Source organism: Pelecanus crispus, chromosome 13 (assembly GCF_030463565.1).
Source record: "Pelecanus crispus isolate bPelCri1 chromosome 13, bPelCri1.pri, whole genome shotgun sequence".
NCBI classification, from domain to species: domain Eukaryota; kingdom Metazoa; phylum Chordata; class Aves; order Pelecaniformes; family Pelecanidae; genus Pelecanus; species Pelecanus crispus.
In genome coordinates, this window is record NC_134655.1 from 8,278,804 (window position 1) to 8,298,296 (window position 19,493).

General features: G+C 40.9%; 1 protein-coding gene across 1 annotated transcript in view; it reads left to right on the top strand.

Annotated features, from left to right (window-relative positions):
- IL1RAPL2 (interleukin 1 receptor accessory protein like 2) overlaps nucleotides 1-19,493 on the top strand; it is a 384,489-nt gene that overhangs the window by 185,857 nt on the left and 179,139 nt on the right. Inside the window, exon 2 of the mRNA XM_075720755.1 lies at nucleotides 6,952-7,225. Coding sequence (XP_075576870.1) covers nucleotides 6,952-7,225 — 274 coding nt within the window. The remainder of the gene's footprint in view (nucleotides 1-6,951; nucleotides 7,226-19,493) is intronic.

Genomic DNA, 19,493 nt, shown 5'->3' on the forward strand with positions numbered 1-19,493 from the left:
TGAGGAATTTTGGAATATTTGCACTTTTACATGCCTTGAAAGTCCCAAACTTTTTTGCCAGTAAGTTTGAATGGTCTAAATCTTGCTAGAAAACATTCAGAGAATGAAGATCAGAGTAGAGAAACTACAAAGTCTGTGAGTGATTCTTCTCTTAGATGTTGTGTTTCTACAGCAAAATAGTCTTGGTTGATGACTGCTGAATCCAGATCTTACTGTGATAGAAATGAATTATTTAGTTAAAGTTGTTAACAGGGTAGTAGGAGAAACATTGCAAAATTCACCCAGCTTGAATCATGATAAACTTGTTTTTTTCTCAAGATCAAAGGTGGTTTTCTAAGTGGTCTTCATCTCTAACAGATAGATTTTTTTGATTTGCTATATCCCTCAGGGGACAACAATTTGATTTTTTTTTTCTAAAATGCAGCTTAAAATATGAGCATAGTCAGTCAAAAACTAGTGTTCACGTGACTCAAAGAAGGGTGAAACTGTAATTCACAGAAAAGAAACATCACAGGCACTTCACCTGAGCTTCCTCCTCTCCTCCCTGCTGGCTACTGGAGATGGGCTGCCCTGCTGCTCCCTTCCGAAGCACCACCAGCGCAGGCTTCCCTCCTCCCCTGTAAAGCTGGGTAACTTGCTCTCCATGCCAGAGATACCGGCTCAGATGTCTTCCGGTAGAGCGGATTTTTATTAATTGTTATGAGAGTGTCCTTCGACGGTGCAGTTCAGTAGGTCGGCTAAGGTGAGGGAGCTCTACAAGCAGAGATCACACCTTGCTTTGGAGGTGACATCCATGATTTTGAAGAGTGCACAAAGCGGTCAATAGACTGTTTTGTTTGAAGTGTGTTCTCTGACCAGCAAATGTATCTCTGACTGTCGGAGTATTGAACAAATCACAGATAGGGGTAGGGGGTGGTGGCTGCTGTCAGTTTTTCGGCGGCTCAGCTCCCTGGCTCTGCTCATGGTGTGAGGAGCAGGGAAGGGCGCGGGGAGGAGGGAGGAGGCAGGGTTGCAGGGGAGCCCGCGCTGGGCTCAGCTGACAGACAGGTCTCATGGCAGCGCCGGGCTGTGGTGAGATGCTGGCAGGGGTCTGCAAGCACCGCAGCAGAATTAGCATAGCACAGCCAGAAAGCCAGAGATGTGAAACCAATTATGTATGGTGAGCCTGATCTAACACCCTGACCCGTTGCGGCGATCACGGCCAGCCAAAGCTATTAAAGACATTACTGTGTTTGCTCGAGTGTAGGGTGTGTTCCCTTTTCTCCAGAAGCGAGATCTGAAAATACCAAGTTGCCTAAAATTCATGGGCTGTAACTGATTTCTCCCCTGTAAGAGTCTAAAAAATTTGCATCCCTTTTTGGACTTCCTTAATGGAGTGCATCTATCGTTGCTACGTGTCTGCAAACCCCGAGCATGATGGATATCAGTTTCTGGACTCTGCTCTTCAACAGCTAATATAAAAATAAAAATATAACTCCTGTATCAGAGGAATGGTTTTTTTTCTGACTATGTATTTACAGTCACAAGCACTGCTTGCTTTGTGGAGCAATAAATTTAATACATTAGCTAGTATATTCTTTTTTTAATTATTTATTTGTAGATTATTTCAATTTCAAATGAGATTTTCAGGTAACAAGGTAGGCAAACGTGTTTAACAATGCCATGATATAAATTGCTGTAGGTGACAGATCGCTACAAGAATTATTACAGGCAGATTCGCAATGCAAAAAATTATTTATGTGACAGCAAGCAGAAAGACAAATTACTCGGAGACTATGTACGTGCTCTTCTATAATTGCTCATAAATTATTATGGTTCATGTTAAAATGCATCTAGACTCCCTAGACAACTAGGTTTATTTAAAATAAGAATAATGGGAAATTACCAGGAAATGTTGGGGAACGAGATGCAGTACACACTTTGGGTGATTGCTCACGTAAAAGTACAGTAACTTTTTGTCAGCCAACTTAATCTATAATTTGCTTAATAATTTTGAAACCTTCATTTTCAATTCACTATCTCCTCCGGTAGCATTAGCCTGGATAGATAAGTGGGATGGGCCCAGTGGGCCCCACTGTGATTAGCTGCTGCTGCTGCGTTTCCCTGCCCGCGGGGGATGCATCGGGACTCTCCTGCACCCACGTAGAGCTCTCCGGTACCCAAATACTTTCATGTTCTGTGAAATAGGAGTGAACTTAGTCAGTGGGCTCAGAAGTTATGCTAACGGGGTGGGGGGACTGACAGAAGGATGGGCAAACCTCTTTTCCTTAGGAAGCTGGGCTAAAACTGGGACAATGTTTTCCATATCCTCTCAATGCTCCAAATTTTAGAAAAGATTTCAAATAATTGTCTTTTTTGAAAGTATCTAACATACACCCGCAATAGATAGGATTTAATTTGAATGGGCTTTCAATCAGGCACTTATTAAGGATCAGCTGATTATTGGGTAGCAGAGAAAAGATGTATATACATTTATTATATAATAAGTGCCTCTCTCTAATGCCATTATCTTTCTCTTCTTACCACCCTGATTACATTATGTATTGAGAGCCAGCCCAACAGAAATGACAGCAAACTTTGTTCTGGATAATGCGGTGCTAAACTCCACCTAAGCAGCTCCAGTCATTTGTAGTGACAGCTTGGAGAATACTCCAAATGAATCTAACGGTGCTCACGCTCCAGCGACTGACAGCGCGGCAAGAGGAAAAATTCCAGCTTCCACGTGAGCGCGGGGAGCCTGACCTAGATTTTAGCCTCTACAGCTTCATAAGAGGAAACGTTCTTGACTGTGTATTTAACAAGAAAAAAAGAGCAAGGGGAAAAAGTCGTCTCCTGTTTGATTAGTCTTTCTTCAATAATTAAGATTTAGTCAAGGCGCTCTGTGAGACTTCTCCCCACCGCAGATGTCATCAGCCCGATAATGAATGGTTACTCCGTTCCCTGTGTGCTCTCCTCTCCGTAATTGCCACCTCCTGGCGTGCTGCGGGCGGCGAGCTGCTGCAGGGGAGCAGCTGGTGCAGGCAGGGGCGATGGGCAGGCAGCCTGCCTGCACCTTCCCCTGCCGCCGCGCTCGCTGTGCTGGGGTCAGCCTCGCCGCTGGCTGCCGAAATTCTTCCATTTGGATACTGTTAATGGGAAAAAGGTCTCTAGTGTAAATCTCCTTTTCTTTCTTCTCTTCTTTTGAGATGCAGGTGCTGGGCTGGGGTCCAGTGCCTCCCCCGGAGCGCTGGCAGTGCCCAGCCGTGCAGCAGCCCCACAGGCTCGCTCGCCACTGGGGCAGCTGGAGATGGGGTTCGGCCACTGTAATGGCCTAGCTGTAAATTACCCTTCAGATGTCTCCCGTCTATTCCACTGTGCTTCACATACTCCAGCAGTTGTAATTTTGAAAATAAAATAGTAGAGTAGTACACACTAGAAGGGAGATGTAATTTTCAAATGAAAGTGGAAGATGAGGCAGATTGAATGACACTGAAGGATGCTTAGTGTTCATTTGAGCTGCGCTTCGACAAGTTGTTTGGTGTGAATGTGGGAGAAATTTTATTAGAAGCAGAGGCATTTTCAGCTTCCAAAGCTGGATTTCCGTATTGGGTCAGTACCTAACTCCATAACTCCTCCTAATTGTGACTCTGCTCTGTGAAATAAATGAAAAACTGGCACCTTTGTGCTTGACCCACCAGCTTCCCATGTGTGTCTGAACGTCAGTTATCCTTTACTGTGGCTTAACTTCGCTGAACCAGCACAGGTTCGAAAGCATTAGATGACATGACAGGATTAGATTGACAGAAGATTGACAGAATTAATTAGACCTTCCGAATTAATTTGGATCTAAATTCCAGTTCTGGGCAGCCCTGTTCATTTCAGCTTACGCCCCTACTTAGGATTTTGTGCCTTTGCTGAAGCACAGGAGGAGGGGTGCCTTTGAGAATACCTGCATGTCCCGGAGAACAGGGATGAGCCATCTGGAGAGCTCAGCGTTGCCTTTCACATCCCTTGCTGAGAGAAGGCAGCTGTAAGCTCTGCACTGCTCTTTAATTGTAAACTTGCACCAGTCTAAAGTGCAGGGCTTAAAAAAAGCGCAGAGCTTTTGTGAGGCAGCTCTGTATGGAGTACATTGATACCCGTTTGATGTAAAAGCCCTTAAAGCCACCTATATAAAATAAGTTATGATGTCAGAACCAGGCTTCAGTGTAAAAGTGGATTGGATGGGTTTGTAGGATGGGGAGATTTGGTTCTTTTTCCAGCTCTGCTGCTGGTTGCCTGTGTCTGTGTAACACCATCGCAGAGAGGTGCGAATGCCATATTTCATGGGGTCCTGGCAAGAGAATGTTTGAGTTACAGTGTGTGCCCTTGGTTGTGGTGGAGGGTGTTGTAAACCTGGAGGGGATGCACTGAGAACAAACACTTCAGTACATGATTTTGGAGTAACGATTATCCAAGCGTGTCCTGTTCTGTGTGGCGCTAAGCTGTGAGAGGGAGAACACAGAGGAAGAAGTGATGCTGCAGCAGGGAAGAAAAGGAAAGTCAGTAAATTGCTACTGGCTTTTCATTTTATGTCATTAACAGTAGCCATTTGTCGTGGTTTAGCCCCAGCCAGCAACTAAGCACCACGCAGCCGCTCGCTCACTCCCCCTGCCCCGATGGGATGGGGGGAGAATCGGAGGAGTAAGAGTGAGAAACACTCCTGGGTTGAGAGAAGAACAGTTTAATAGTTGAAATAAAGTAAAATAGTAATGATAATAATAACAATATAGTAATGATAATAATATACAAAGCAAGTGATGCACAATGCAATTGCTCACCACCCGCTGACCGATACCCAGCCCGTTCCCGAGCAGCGATCGCTGCTCCCCGGCCAACCCCCCCCAGTTTCTATACTGAGTATGACGCCGTATGGTATGGAATAGCCCTTTGGCCAGTTTGGATCAACTATTCCGGCTGTGCCCCCTCCCAGTTTCTTGTGCACCTGGCAGAGCATGGGAAGCTGAAAAGTCCTTGACTAGCATAAGCAGTACTTAGCAGCAACTAAAACATCAGCGTGTTATCAACATTCTTCTCCTAAATCCTAACCACAGCACTATGCCTGCTACTAGGAAGAAAATTAACTCTATCCCAGCCAAAACCAGGACACCATTAAAAGCAAGAAGCAATTAATTTTATTTAAATCAGCGGGATGTTTTCGGCAAAATAAGTATGGAAATGGAAATTGAAGTTAACTGAAATTGTGTGTACTGAATTTCAGGTGAATGTTTTGGGCTTGGGGCTTTTTTTGCTGAAGTAAGAAGTCAGTTGGCACAACCAGCTGCAGCGGTTGCATCTGCCTGTGGGGTGGGCGGCAGGAGCAGGGAGCCTGATCCGCAGCACTTGGGTGAGCGTATTGTACCATCGCCCTTCGCCTCGTGACAGCAATACATTAAAACTATACTTTTGAGTAATGGGTTTCCCTTCCCTCTTGAGCGTGTTGGTTAGTTTTAGAAGTGAAGTTTGTTTTACAACAAGATGTTACGTGGAAGTTTATGTATTAGAAAGGTATGAAAGTGGTCAGTGTCAACAGGTTTAAAATACGGTTCAGTTGCGTGGTTCATGTGGTCGCAGTACAGTTAAAGCTTATTTACTGCAGTGGGGAAATTAAAACCTTCCATTTATCATGGTTAATTTTGAGGGATTCAAGAGAAGCCTGAAAGAGGAAGATGAAATTTGAAGGCAGTAAAAGCCACTAAAAAAAGGACTAGATCTGATATTCCACCACGTGTAGAAATTTTGGCTCTCTACATTTGTCTAGGAAGTAAATAAAAAAATCACTTAATGAGTGAATGCTATTGAAGATGTATATGAAATGAAGAGTATATGAGAACAGCTAACACTTAAAGTTTGAGAATTGATACTATAAATGCAGAAGAGGCAACCTGAACCTTACTTGGTTGAATTTGAGGTAGCTACATCAAGGGTAAAGATGTTCCACTTACATGTAGCTGGATATGATCAATAAATTCTAAAAGCTACACATTTCATCAAGTCTGTTAATTTTAGGTAGTGTATTTGGCTATTGATGATCTGCCTTTGCAGTCTTTTTCTTTGGTTATATTCTTGGTTGACTTTCAGGCTTACAGTTTTTCCAGCAATAAAAAAGATTGAATTAAAAGGTCTCTGATATGTGAGGGGGAGTTACATGTTGGTATCTATGCATGTTCTGGGTTTATATTGTAACTAAGATAATTTAAAATAACAGGAGAAAAAATTCTAAGTAGTAATCTTTTATTAAACTGGCTGGAATGTTCATTTTTAAAGTGAAGTATCAAAACTGGTTCAACAATTTTTGCTAAACAGAACATCAAAAGATCCCTTTTCATATTTGTACAATTCCTGTATTAAGCTTGATTGCATAGGTAACGTGTCGTAATTGTAGCCTGTTGTATATAATACATACCTCCACAGTTTGAGTAGGCTGTAGGAAAAAAAAAGCTATGTGGAACTGCCTTGAAAAGAAAATGATAAATGTCACATCTGTTAGTTATTTTTTTTGCATAACATAATTAGCACAGGTGGATGGAAAAGTTTTAAGGGGTAAGATTGGGATCAGATGCCAATGTACATTTTCCTCCACCAAGGAATTAAACAATTCAAAGCTGGTTTATGGGGGCAAGTAGTGAAGGTGAAAACACTTGGCTTATTTATTAAAAAATTAGTGTTTTGGGGATGAAAGTAATGATATTCTAAAGAAATGGAATTGAGCAGGCCCAATGTGCTCTGTTTATTGCCTGCACATTTGCATTTACCTGTAACTAAAAAAGGTGTATAAAACCCTTTAATTGCCAATAGCTGCTTCAGGATTTTCACACCGCTATGAAACAAAGGTTCTTTTAATTAACTGCATTGCATTTCACAAGCTGCCTTTCACTATCTTGAAAAAGTATATTTGTATCTAATATTTCTTTATTATTGTTTTGCTTTCAGTTGATGGTTGCATTGACTGGTCAGTGGATCTCAAGACATACATGGCTTTGGCAGGTGAACCAGTCCGAGTGAAATGTGCCCTTTTCTACAGCTATATCAGAACTAATTATAGCATGGCCCAAAGCACAGGTCTTAGGCTTATGTGGTACAAAAACAAAGGAGATTTAGAAGAACCCATTATATTTTCTGAAGTTAGGATGAGCAAGGATGAAGATTCGATATGGTTTCACTCGGTTGAGTTGCAAGACAGCGGTTTCTACACGTGTGTTCTAAGGTGGGTATTGTGTTAAAGTATAACTAAGAATGTATAGATTGTCTTGGTTAAAAAAATGTTTAAAATTAGCTCTCAGGGTTAAGATATTCTCCCAGTTAATATATAGTCATTATTTTTATTCTTATTATTATGTATGTCACATAATGCTTTGTCTCAAAATTAGTTTCCCTAGTAATTATAGTTACCTCTCCCAATAGCTATAATTAAACATGTGCTTTCACTTAATTACTTTTTTTCTTTTTTAAGTCCAACATTTGCAAATTCTCAATTTGCCATAAACCTTCAGAACTGGATACTTCTTAAATCCTGAAGTATTTTTGTTAAGTAATACTCTTTTTCAAATCCTCTGTGTTATTCAAAAGTTAGACACAGCTTGAATTATTCTGATGGCGTTAGGCCATGGGGAGTTACAGTTCTGTCTGGTTTTGTAGAAATGTTTATTTTGATATACACTTATGGTTTGTCATAAATTTAAGCAGACCTCATTTGGTAAGGCACTGAAATGCATGTCTCAGAAGTATTTTGGAACTGTTGGATGAGCCTTAAATTAAGCATGTACTGGAGCTCGTGATTTCTATCATGTGGATGTTGATGTCAGCTCTATGCCTAAAATGAGAAGGTAAAAAAGGAGGACTCTCTAAAAATGAATGAATAAATATCCCTTAAATGATCCAGTTTTGAATTAAAAGGAGTTTACAGATACTTTATATGATTCGGTTTTAAACTAGTTTCAGGGAATGAAGCTTGCTTCATCCTTGTCTGCTGTTCCATACTGAAATTATACACAAGTTTGATGAATTTAACATCAAATATTTGCAGCAAAATAACAGCACTGTTCAGAGCCCAGAATTTGCTCTCTCTCCATCTCTGCTAAGTCTTGCTGCCTCATCTCAGCTGCCTCAGTCCATTTTGATCCTGAAGAACGCTACTAAAATCAAAGATTGTGCTGTGATGTGGGTGGTTTGTACTGGGGACCAACATACAGTGTAAATATCAGATGCCTCTGCCAAGCTCACTATTAAGACTGGGCTGCAGCCTTTGGAGTTAATTATTCTTTTATTAGCTGCTCTGTCACAGGTTTGGTGCAGTGTGAACTCCATGATTTTGAAATGTTACGGGCAGGTAGTGATTTATATGTTTCAAGGGAGCTATACTTTTTTCATAAGAAGTCACTGTTGTGATAATCAAGTTACTAGTTTAATACTCTGGAAATTTTAATGCGAATCCTATGTGAACAAAGAAGAATTGATCTTGGATCAAATTCTGGGGCATACTTTTTTCTGGGAAATTTCAAAACTCTGCTCATTTACATGACAAAGTAGTTTTGGTAACAAAAGGGCAAGTTCTTAAATAATTCATGCATTCTCCTCATTTTCAGATAAAAACTATATGGCATGCTCCTTGGAAGGCATCTCACAGCAATAAGATCTTCCTTGTCAGTTACGCAGTTTTCCCGCTTTGGCTAGAACTTCCTTATTTTTCTTATTTTTGCCTTTTTCAGAGTTATATCAGAGTGCAGAATATTATGTATAGGGGTTACACATAACAGACTATATTTCTTCCTTTACTGGATTAATTTGTTCTTCCAAAAATTTGGTAATGTGTCCTTGCTGTTGTTATTTATGAAATCATAGGTGGCTTAAAATAGCTGAGGAAATATCAATAGTAATTTATTTTAATATCATTAAAATTGAGCTATATGTAATGTTCTGAAATATGATCTCACTTTTGTGGTAGACTGTCCACACCATTAACTGTGTAATTTCAGCTTTATTAATCCATTTTTTTGGAGGGGGTTAAGCAGATATTTGCGTTTTAGCCATTAACCACGATCACCTGCTTTGTGAGAATTAAGAGGTCACAAATGAGAGCAGTAATTCTAGAATATGATTTTATTTTCTAGAAACATGAACAATTTCTGTTACAAATGCCTTCTTTTGTAGACTGAATGAATAGAGATTGGTAGAGAGAACTCAGTGCAGTGGAAACGAAGAGGTGACTGTCTGTCAGTGTGCAACACTGGGTTTAGGGTTGCATACATAACTGAGTCTTTTGGTTTGGTAGCTGAATGAAAAAAAACTGGGGAGGAAAATGCTTTTGATTCAAGATAAATGTAAAACTTCTGAAGTTTTTCTCAACAAAGAAGTTTTCATTTAGGTTCTCCAAGAGAAAATCAGAAGCAATTCAAATCTAAATTGGTGTCTTTCTAGCCACTCACCAAGGACGTAGGAAGCCCTGGCACAATTCCCTGTGCTGCCCGAGGGGTGAAAACCCACATTTGCGTATCCTAGTGGCCAGGGTGTGCTGCATTTAGCCACTTTGAGTCTCTTGCCTTAGAACTGTTCTGTCTGAAATTCATACTTGTCTGTGCAAAAGGGCGCAAGGGGTGAGATGCTTGGATATGGTGCTAAGGCTAAGTGGGGACAAGAGGTCCCTGTCCCAGAAGAAGTTCATGGCTTGAAAGGAAGGGCACGCTCTCCAGCTGGGAAGATTTTCTCTGATAGAAGGGAATTGAACACCAATGGTTTTTAGCAAGTCGTACGTAAAGGATGCCACAGCTATGCTAATTCACTGTCCTCCAGACTTTTTTCACAGTCAAAACAATATGGTAAATAAGAAAACTGCATGGGGAAAATGACAACTTGCACATTTCTCTGACTTTCCTATTTGTTGAAAAGGTTCTTCACAATTCTAAAAAAAAAAAAACCCTGTTTTTCAAGAAGCTGCATTTTCTGGTTGCTCATGGGTGCTTGTAGGATCCAGGTATGAGTATCTTTGAAGCAATTGGCAAGAATTTTTCAGAAGCTGCTTGAAAAGGGTGGGTAGGAGCAGGTGAAAGAGGCTGATATGACAGTGATTTGGAGATGGGTAAAAATTAAATGTGTCAGTGAATTCTTTCTTATACAGAATGTCACTTCAATAATCATAATGCCTGTTTTGTAAATGAACTGTAATACTCAAGAACATTAAGGAATATTAGAGCAGCCTTAATGAAAGAGATTGCTTCTCCAGGCTGAAGAGGTCTGATACCATACTTTAAATATTGCCTCTCCTTTATTAACCAAGTAGACATTGTTCTGTAGGCAGGTGTGGGTGTGTGTGTATAACAGGAGGAAATTACTGTTGCATTAAAACTTACTTCTCTCTTCTCACAATACATTTTGACGTTGAGCTGAGACTTAGATGCAAACCGAAGTGTGGTATTTTTCTTCAGTGTTAAGAATGGCTGTAACATATTAAGGGGTCCTGATTCTGCAGGGACTTCTGAAAGAGCGCAGAGTTGAGCTGTGATAGTTAGTCCATGCGAATTCCATGGAGCTGCTTTGCTCTCAGGTGCCTTTTCTGTGCCAAATCGGGGATATTACTACAGCAAGATCCAGTGACATCCAAAAGGGATCCTGATGGATGGATAGATGTGTGTTTCATTACAGTTCCCAGATAAATGCTGGCACATTTGTATCACGACTTTACTGCCCCATATGGAAATGCTGCATTCTGGAGGTCTCTTTGCAGTACAGGCCCTGGCTATGCCATTAATCTTCCAGCACCTGCCAATGCTACTTTCAGATAGAGCCGTCAGCATTTCTGTTACAGAGGTTTGGTGTTCTGGGATTTTCACATCAGCACTCTGGATCGAAGCATCTTCACTGAAGGATTCAGAGATGAGAGCACCAAAACCAAACATGGAAACTGAAATAGATGTAAATGCATAGGGTGACCTTGAATTTCTGTGTAAGACAGTCATTTTCCAGGTCATATGCTGCTTTTGCTCTCTAAACAAATACATTTGTTTTTCTGTGTTAAAAGGCTAAAAGCCTCTTTTTTAAAGAGGGAACAAGAACTGGGCCTGCTTAGATCTTCTTAGCCTGATGAAAGAAGAGAAGATGAGCTAGGGAAGAACTCTCAGCAAAGTTTAGCCACACCTTTGCCCTCAGCAAGGGACTGGTCATGGAGCCCTTTCTCCTGCCTGGGCCCAGCTCTGAAATGAACTCAAATACTGAATAAATGCTATATGAGCAAGGTCAGTAAAACATTAGTGCATATTTGTTAATGAGCTGTTGGTGAAATAAAATAACTCAGTTCTCATCACGTGAATCAGGAGGGTAGAAAGTCAGGGCCTTGAGAGGGTGTAGGGAAAGCCGGAGGTGGAGTTTTGTGGTCACCAGACTGGCTGATGGAGCTAAGCCTCAACTTTTGTACAGGATGCAGAATAACAAGGGAGTGAGAGCCTTGAATGCCTATGAGGCAATAAGCCTGCAGATCTTTAATACCAGCATTTGATGCCAGAGAACTGCCAACGAATCAAGTTAGGAAATCTGCGTATCCTTTTTCCCTTACTTTGTCCCTATCTGCACCATTCTTAATGGAGAGCAGCATTGCTATGGACACGCACAGAAGAATCAAGCCTTTGCCGAGCCATTGGTGAAATACTGAGTTATTACTTTCTGAACAGTAATAAAATAGACTGATAATAGATTTTAAGCCTTCAGGCTTCTGAATGTCTGTGGAGCACATGACCGGCAAATCAAAATCAGATTTAGGCAGCCTGGAGGGGCTGTCAGTAAAACTTCATTTGCAGCATAACCTTTGTACTCTCGCTTCAGTGGGTATTAGGAGGGCTGAGGAACTTGTTTCAAATGCCTACAACCTGGACTGCAGCATGCACCCGTCATCCCAGGAAAAGTTGCACCACTTTTCTGAGTGCTGAAAGTCTGGCTTCCAAGTGAAAGGAAAGAGGAGTTTTTTTCAGGTCCAAACAGAGACCAAACAGGAAAGTTGGACTAAATCATGACGTGAAAATGTGTAGGGGTAAGGTTGCTTTCCCTGCAGCCATCTCTCATGGTTCTTACAATATGTGTTTTAACACAGTCATTCGTTTTGTTGGTGGCAGTATCTTCTCATTACAGAATGTTTCACGTTCGGGTGCTTTGGCTTTTATTCAGTGCTCAACTGTTCATGACAAAGCTGATTTTGTACCTCAAATCACTTTGAATGTGGTGTTGTAATTCCAGTTTAGTCATGGAATACCTCCTTCCATATGCTGTGCTGGCAAGCACTTTTTCTTCCCATAGACTCACTCTGAAAAGGTCCAAAGATGATACTTTCTAGTGGGCCTGTCTTTAATCATCACATGTCCAAGAGGAGCACATCTAAGTAGCTGATGGATTACACATCTCATAGTTACCTCTCTGACTTGCACACTAGTATGTGATCAGTTTTCATGGCTGTACCGTCCCAGGCATGTTTGTAGAAGCCAGCTAAATTTCACACTTAGAGCAAGTGCACGGATTCAGCGTGGCATAGTCTTCCCAGGCTCTGTATGACACTAATATTAAATGTCACGCATTAAAAGTGTGTGACATTTCCCACATTAAAAGTGACTGATCCTGTATAAACAAAATCCCTGTGATATATGGTATTCAATACTTGAATACAGTGTTAGAGCAGATAGAATATAAAGTCAGTATGATTCATGATAAAATAAAATTTAACTTACTGAGATATAATGTTTTGGCATTATCAAAATGCAGGGGAAGTAGAATCAGAATGCTTCTGCTTTTCTATCTAAAATTGTGTAAAAACTGGTGGTGCTCCTGCAAATCATTTTGATGACATTGTCTTTATTGAGAGAAATCAGTTCTATCTGTTCTTTTGACACACTTGAGGAAAAACAAAGATTTGTTTCTTGTCCCTGGTGATATGTATATTTCCGCTCACTTATGCTCCTTCTCTAAAGCTTTACAAGAGAAAATATCCATCCTCTGTCTTTCCGAAAGCCAGTGCTTACTGTTGATGAGAAGCTGCAGGAACAGTCAGGGCTGCAAGCAGAAATGCCCATGTTGCTCTGTGGTTGGAGAACATCCGTCAACTTCCCTGTTGTAGCAGCATGCATGAGAATGAGAATATTGCGTATCCTTCAGTTTTCCTAATAGTAAAATCCTAGCTTTAGATACCTTTAAAATGACTGACATTACTTTCTAGTCCCAACAGATTGTCATAGCGAAAGCCCCATGTGCTGCAGTGCATCAGTAATGTTTCAGCTCACTGCCACTGGTTGCTTGTGGAAGAAGTGTCTTCCCTGGTGGGCTTCAAACCTGGCCTGGTGGAGAGAAAGGATGCAAAGTGGAGTGACTGCTTCCTCATGCAGTCAACTTTGCATGCAGGAGACCTATGGCCAAGATGTTGTTCAGCCCTCCTCAACCATCTCCTCTCCAACATGTCAGGGAGTTTTCATTTTCTTTCTGTTCTCCAGATAACAGTGGAGGAGAATGTGCTTACCCAGGTACCACTCCTGTTGAAACCCACATCAAGCCAGCTGTAATACAACGTGTCAGTGGACAATGTTGTCTGTGTCCTGTGAGTGGGCAGACAAATGGAAGGTTTCCTGAGGAAATCCATCATGCCCAAAGTACAAGGTGACAGAACCATGGGGAGTTAAACTGGTATTTGGTAAGGTATCCTGGAGGACAATTTCTTCTTTTCTGGCAAACCCTTAAGGGAGGACACAGCCAGGAGGACTCAGCTGCAGGACTCAAACAGCTCGCATTGCAAATTGGCATAAGGACATTCACTTCATGATTCTTCATGATAGTGTTCCTTGTATACCCTGTGGGCTAATAACTGATCCACTGCTTTACATGCTCAGTTGCCCGTGTACAAACTGAGGGAGGCTTGCCTTTCCTCATTGCATCTCCAAATAGCACTTCCATGCATGAAGAAGGATGTGCTCCACAGGTTTCGTTCCTGGAGGCAATAAAATCAGTGAGGTTTAGCAATGAAGACAAGTCTGATGGGTATCCTGAACGCAACTTTTGTTTTGCGTGCTAGAGGTCTAATAAAAAAAAGCATAGAGGAGTAGATACACTAATTCACCCACTGTGTGGGTTGGAAGAAATAAAGGAGAAAGCGTTCGGTGCTCTCAGAAACATGGTATTGCAAACACAAAATTATTGGAAGGGGATTCCTTAATCTTTTCTGGGAGCAGTTGTCCCTGTGCCTCAGATTTATGTCATTTGTAATGGGGCTTTTCAGTAAGACAGTATAATTTAACAGTAATATCCAGAGTTCTAATAGGAAATTATTAAGAAATAAATGAAAAGGGCTTAGTCATTTGCAGTAGCAAACTTCAGGGCAACTTGCTGCCTTGTAATTCTTAAGGGCAAGGAAGAAATTTTCCCTGAGAGCAAACCCAGCCAATTACAGGATTTCTTCTGCTGGAACAGGAAATGCTGAAGCTGATAGAGACCAGAGAGTTCATGAACTTAGGTGTGATATGCTGAGATAACTTGGTATTCTTTTGGCTTCTGCATTTCTTCTATGTTCTGTATTATATTTTCATCTATTCATTTCTAATAACAAACGTCTTTGAAGACTTTGAAAAAAAAAAAAAACAAACCCAAAACCAAGGAACACTGTTGACCTGTGTGATTCGACCTACATGTGAGGAGATTTTCCCTCTGTGCCTGAGTAGTCCCTGTTGGAATGACTGACTGCCGATTTGTTTGTTTTTGAGTTGCTTCTGTCATGATGCAGGGGTCAGCAGGACCAGTGCATTTGTGTGTGAAGGCAACCAGAAAAGAAATTGCTCCTCCTGACCCTTAACCATGTGCAAGTCAGGCTGGCCATCACTTAGCATTCTCAGAGAGACTTAAGAAACATGATACTAGAGATTATCCCTGAATTTTCAAATCGTAGCCTTGCTGTTATGGGTTGTATCACTGACTGTACTAGCCACATCCTGACATTTTAATGTCACATTTCCCTCTTAATAAGGATGTTAGCTGAAGTCTAACTTAAATTTAAACTTAGAGCTAAGCTTTGGTGAGAGAGACCCAACTGTGAGAAACTCGACTCAACTGCCAGATCCGAACATCTTCTCTTCTCTGTCCCAGTATCCAGAAAGCCTAAAAATTCCCTAAACAGGGCTAAACTCACAATGAGGAGTACAGGTTGTGCTTTTAAGTTCCTCTGGTGAGAACTATATTCCTAATGGTTAACTTGAGGCGACATCCCTGGATATGTTTTTCAAGCTGTCATTAATGTGAGCCTTTTAAAATTACCTTTCAGTGACTTTGCTTAGAAGTTGTTTCTTTTGAATAGCAATGGTACAGCCTTTCTTCATTGTAAAACATGGGCCTCTGGGACATCTAGTATGTTTTAGTTAAGCTCAAATTGTCATCTTGTTTCTAGTGAGTCTTGTCTAGTGATTGTATCTTAGGAGAAAAGTACAGAAAGACTAAAAATTCTTAGAGTGGTGGGGCCTTAAATGGTACCTCTATCTGGATTCACAGTGCAGGTCTCTGCTGGAGGATCAAAGGAAGTAAAGATAATGCAAGAACATTGGATTTGTAACATGGTACTGTTTTAGCACTTTCCGAGATCATACTACCATGAAGATGTTTTCTTCTACTAGTAGGATCTTGAAAACCAGTCAGACATTAAAGGAGAGGTAACACGGGATTAGGATTTCTCCTTTTCATGCACAGCTGTTGGTATTAGAATTATGGTTATAACAGCAACAAGCAAGCAAAATACAAGACAGGAATGTTTGGAGTTGTGCCAAGGCCAGGTACCACACACACAAGCTGCGGAATCACCGCGCCTCTTGGCCTGTGGTGCAGGGAGCAACTACAGCAGTGCCAGCCATCTGTTGAATTGTTCCTCTTTGGGCAGTGTTGTCTCACTTGACAAAATGATAAGAAAAAAATCCGAAAACTTTGAAGGATCTGTGATTTGTAACCTCTGAGAGCGATTTATACCATAAGCGGGAATTTGATCTTTTCCAGTGACCACAAACATGTAGCAGTGGCAGTCACTGAGATGTAAGTTAGCATTTGAATGAAGCCTTGAAAGAGTAAGTAATAATCCATTTGGTTTTAGAAAAGATGTTACATTTGTGTGATCTGAAAAAACAATGAGAATAAATTACTCATTTTTCTTTAAGCAGATCACCACACCATGACCTCATTGATCTGAGCGAAACAAGCTCAGTTACCAATGAAACTGCTTGGTTACCGTTATGTGAAGTGTGAAATTTAGACAGGAATAAATGTATAAAATTCTTGTGAAGAGAGAGGAAAACAATCAAATGCTCAATTAAGTCTAAAAGCTGATAACATAGCACATTCTTATAGCAGCTGGTAGTGGATCTGGTAGTGCATTAATTGCTGTGGTCCTTCAGCTGGACAAAGACGGCTGGTCGTGTAGTTGTTGCTGCTATTGCTTTAACTCAGAATGAGCAAAGATGAGTGTAAGGGTTGGCCTATACAGTCCTGCAATCAGTATTTTAGTGAGACAACGAAAATGTCTTTAAAACAGCCAGAGTGTTTAGGTACGTTGGGAGAGATCTAAGTCCAAACTGTGCTGTTCCCTGAGCACTGCTTTGATAAAAACACTTCCCAGCTTTTGGATCTACCACCATAGTCTTAGTTCTAAGACCAAAGTCTTAGAACTTTGATGTAATAAAAACCCCAACACTTAATGAAAAATGAACCTGCAAGAAAAAAAAATGCAAATCCTCTTGTATAAATATGCAATTCACATTTAAGGATTTTTTCAATCTCGTAGATATAAAATACTCTACCACTTTGCTGCCTCCTTCCTCTTTATAAGAAAATCAATAAATGGGGGGGAAGGTTCCGTGCATGCTAGAGACAAAATTGTTTTACTTGACTCTTTTAACAAACCATCCTCACTAGCAGAAACACAAATGCCAAAGAAAAAAGCTTTTTCCAAAGTTGTGAATATTTCCTCTAATTTGAATTCATCCTTAGGGCTGATGAATTGGTTTGAATCCAAAATGAAGAAAAATAATTTAAGAATTGACACTTCAATTTCAGATGTCCTTCTTATCCTTTTCTTTCTATCCTCCCTTTTTCCCTCTTGTCCTTGCTTCAAAGTCAAGCCAAACTCACAATTTTGCTTGCTTTTGTTTTGAGACCTGTTAAACTCCCTTGGTTTTCCCTGTGGTTTTCTATTGGATTGTGAGCTGGCTTCAGTTTGTGGTTCAGAGCCAGTTCCAGGTGGCCTGGGGATTACAAATGCCTTGCCACCAGAACAAAGAAAACTGTTTTGTGAACTCTGGCAAAGCTAAACCCTTCTTCACATTTCCAGTCGAGAGAGTAGGCCCAGTTTATAACTAGTCCCTTGAAATAGGGAATTAGAAATCTTAGCTTCAGTGTGAAAACATAAGACACTTAAATTTTTTTCTTTGTACTAGGGAGTGATTCTTTCTTCCCTCTTCTCCCCATATGACCACTGCTACCATCTATAGAAATGGAAACCACTGGAGATCTACTCCCCTGGAAAATGAATGGTTTGGAAACCTGTCAGAAAAGACAAATTATTAAAAGACCTGTTTTCAGACTCATGGGCTTATTTCCTTTACATTTGAAAGGTGGGCTGTCTGCAGTCTGTCACGTTCATCTGGGTTCCAATATTCTCTACTTACAGCTCTTCTTACCTGGCCTCACAATACTGAGATCACCACCGCAAGCACTCCAGCATCTTCCTCATCCACCTGGAAGATGCTTCCTTTTTATTCCTTTCAGCCACTGATTCTGTCAGCAAAACCCAGGTTACCAGCTTTACTGTTGTTATCTACTGTTCTTTGTGTGTTCCAGCTTTCCTCATTAGATGTGGTCACATAACCTTTCCTGGCAGTCTGCAGGCTGCTGGGAGCACTGACCTCCCCCACCGAGCTCCATGACCATGTACTGAAAACAACAGTGGATCCTCCTTTTTATAATTCACAGGCCATCTGTTTAGCTTTTAAAAGAAGAAAAGCAATAAATACAGGATTCATGCTAGTCAGTCTCCACAACTTTACCAAAAAAAAAAAACCCCAAACCCAAAGAGACCCTTAACATAAACAACCTAAACGCAGCTCATCAAGGAGAGCCATTGTGGACACAGAGGTCCTGAAAACAACTGGAAAGAAAGAACTGGATCCCTCCCAGCACAGCAGCTCTGTGGGTGAGTTCCCATCACCTCAGTGACCTGCGTGGTGGCCAGCACCGCAATATTCCTGTCTGTTTACATAGGTGGTAAAAACAATGCTGTAGTGACCATCAAGTGCTTTGGGATCCCCTTCCCGAGTTCTCCCTCAAGCTGTCTCCTTCTGGAGAGTCCCTTTATGCCCCAGGCCCCACAAGGGAGGGAAGACAGCATGTTCCCGTGTGCCAGTGAAACTAAATGCACGTTTTTCTGTGAATTACAGTTCAAATTACAAGGGTTTTTTTCTGTGTAGAAAAATTAACTGGTTAACACAGAATGAACATAGTCAATTCCATGGCAATCTTCTGGTTAAAACAAAGGGAATGTATCTTTTTAGGAAGCTCTGTCTCATAGCATCTGAGCTGACAAAAATGGTAGCCATGGGAGTCTCCAAGACAAAGTCAGCACAGACCCATCACCGGCTCAGAGGACTGAGTGATGAAATGCCCATCCTGGGGAACAGCTTGCCTGGCACGGGGAGGAATGGCTCATGTCGTCTACCAGCTTCAGCTCCCAGACTTCAGCCTCAAAATTGAGAAAACCAGTGAGGCTGATCAAACTGCTGTTTCCTTTTGCACATGACTGAAATATAACTCTTATCCTGAACTGACTAGCTTAAAGGAACGCTGCTGCTTCATTCACCGGAATTCCTGCAGAAGTTGCCCTTTTCTGAATTGCCAGCAGTAGCACTAACGTGAGTGGCTGGTGAAGAAGCATTCAGAAAGCTTTCAAGTCTATTGCTGTTGGCGTAGTGAGGGCTTTCTTCATCATGAGCCTGAATAGATTTATTGTCTCGGTCATGGAGTGTGAACAAAAGTGATAGTGCTCACCAGGCACTTAGTTTTCTCAGTTCTACTCAATTCTAATTGTAGCTAATGAAAAGAATACTACATTTTTAGGTCGTGGTTCCAGGAAGCATTTTAAATAGAAGTAGCCTCCAGCGCTGTTCAAAATACAATCTAAATAATACAAGATTGTTAGCAGAAAATACAGCACTATTAAATAACGCTAAGTAATGGACAACTATTCAAAGTCATTATTCTTGATTAGCCTGGATCATTATTACTGAGCGCATGTGACCTTATTTGCACTCAATAATACTCATAGTCATTCAGGAATGTTAAATAATCATTACTGATTAATTACTATTGATTATACTGAGTGGTTGTATCCATATTTTGTGGATTTTTGGTGCTGTATTAGGAAACATTGAAACTTCCCAAATATGTTTTGTTTTCTTCCTACCTACAAAAAATGTAACCCTTTTCAAAAG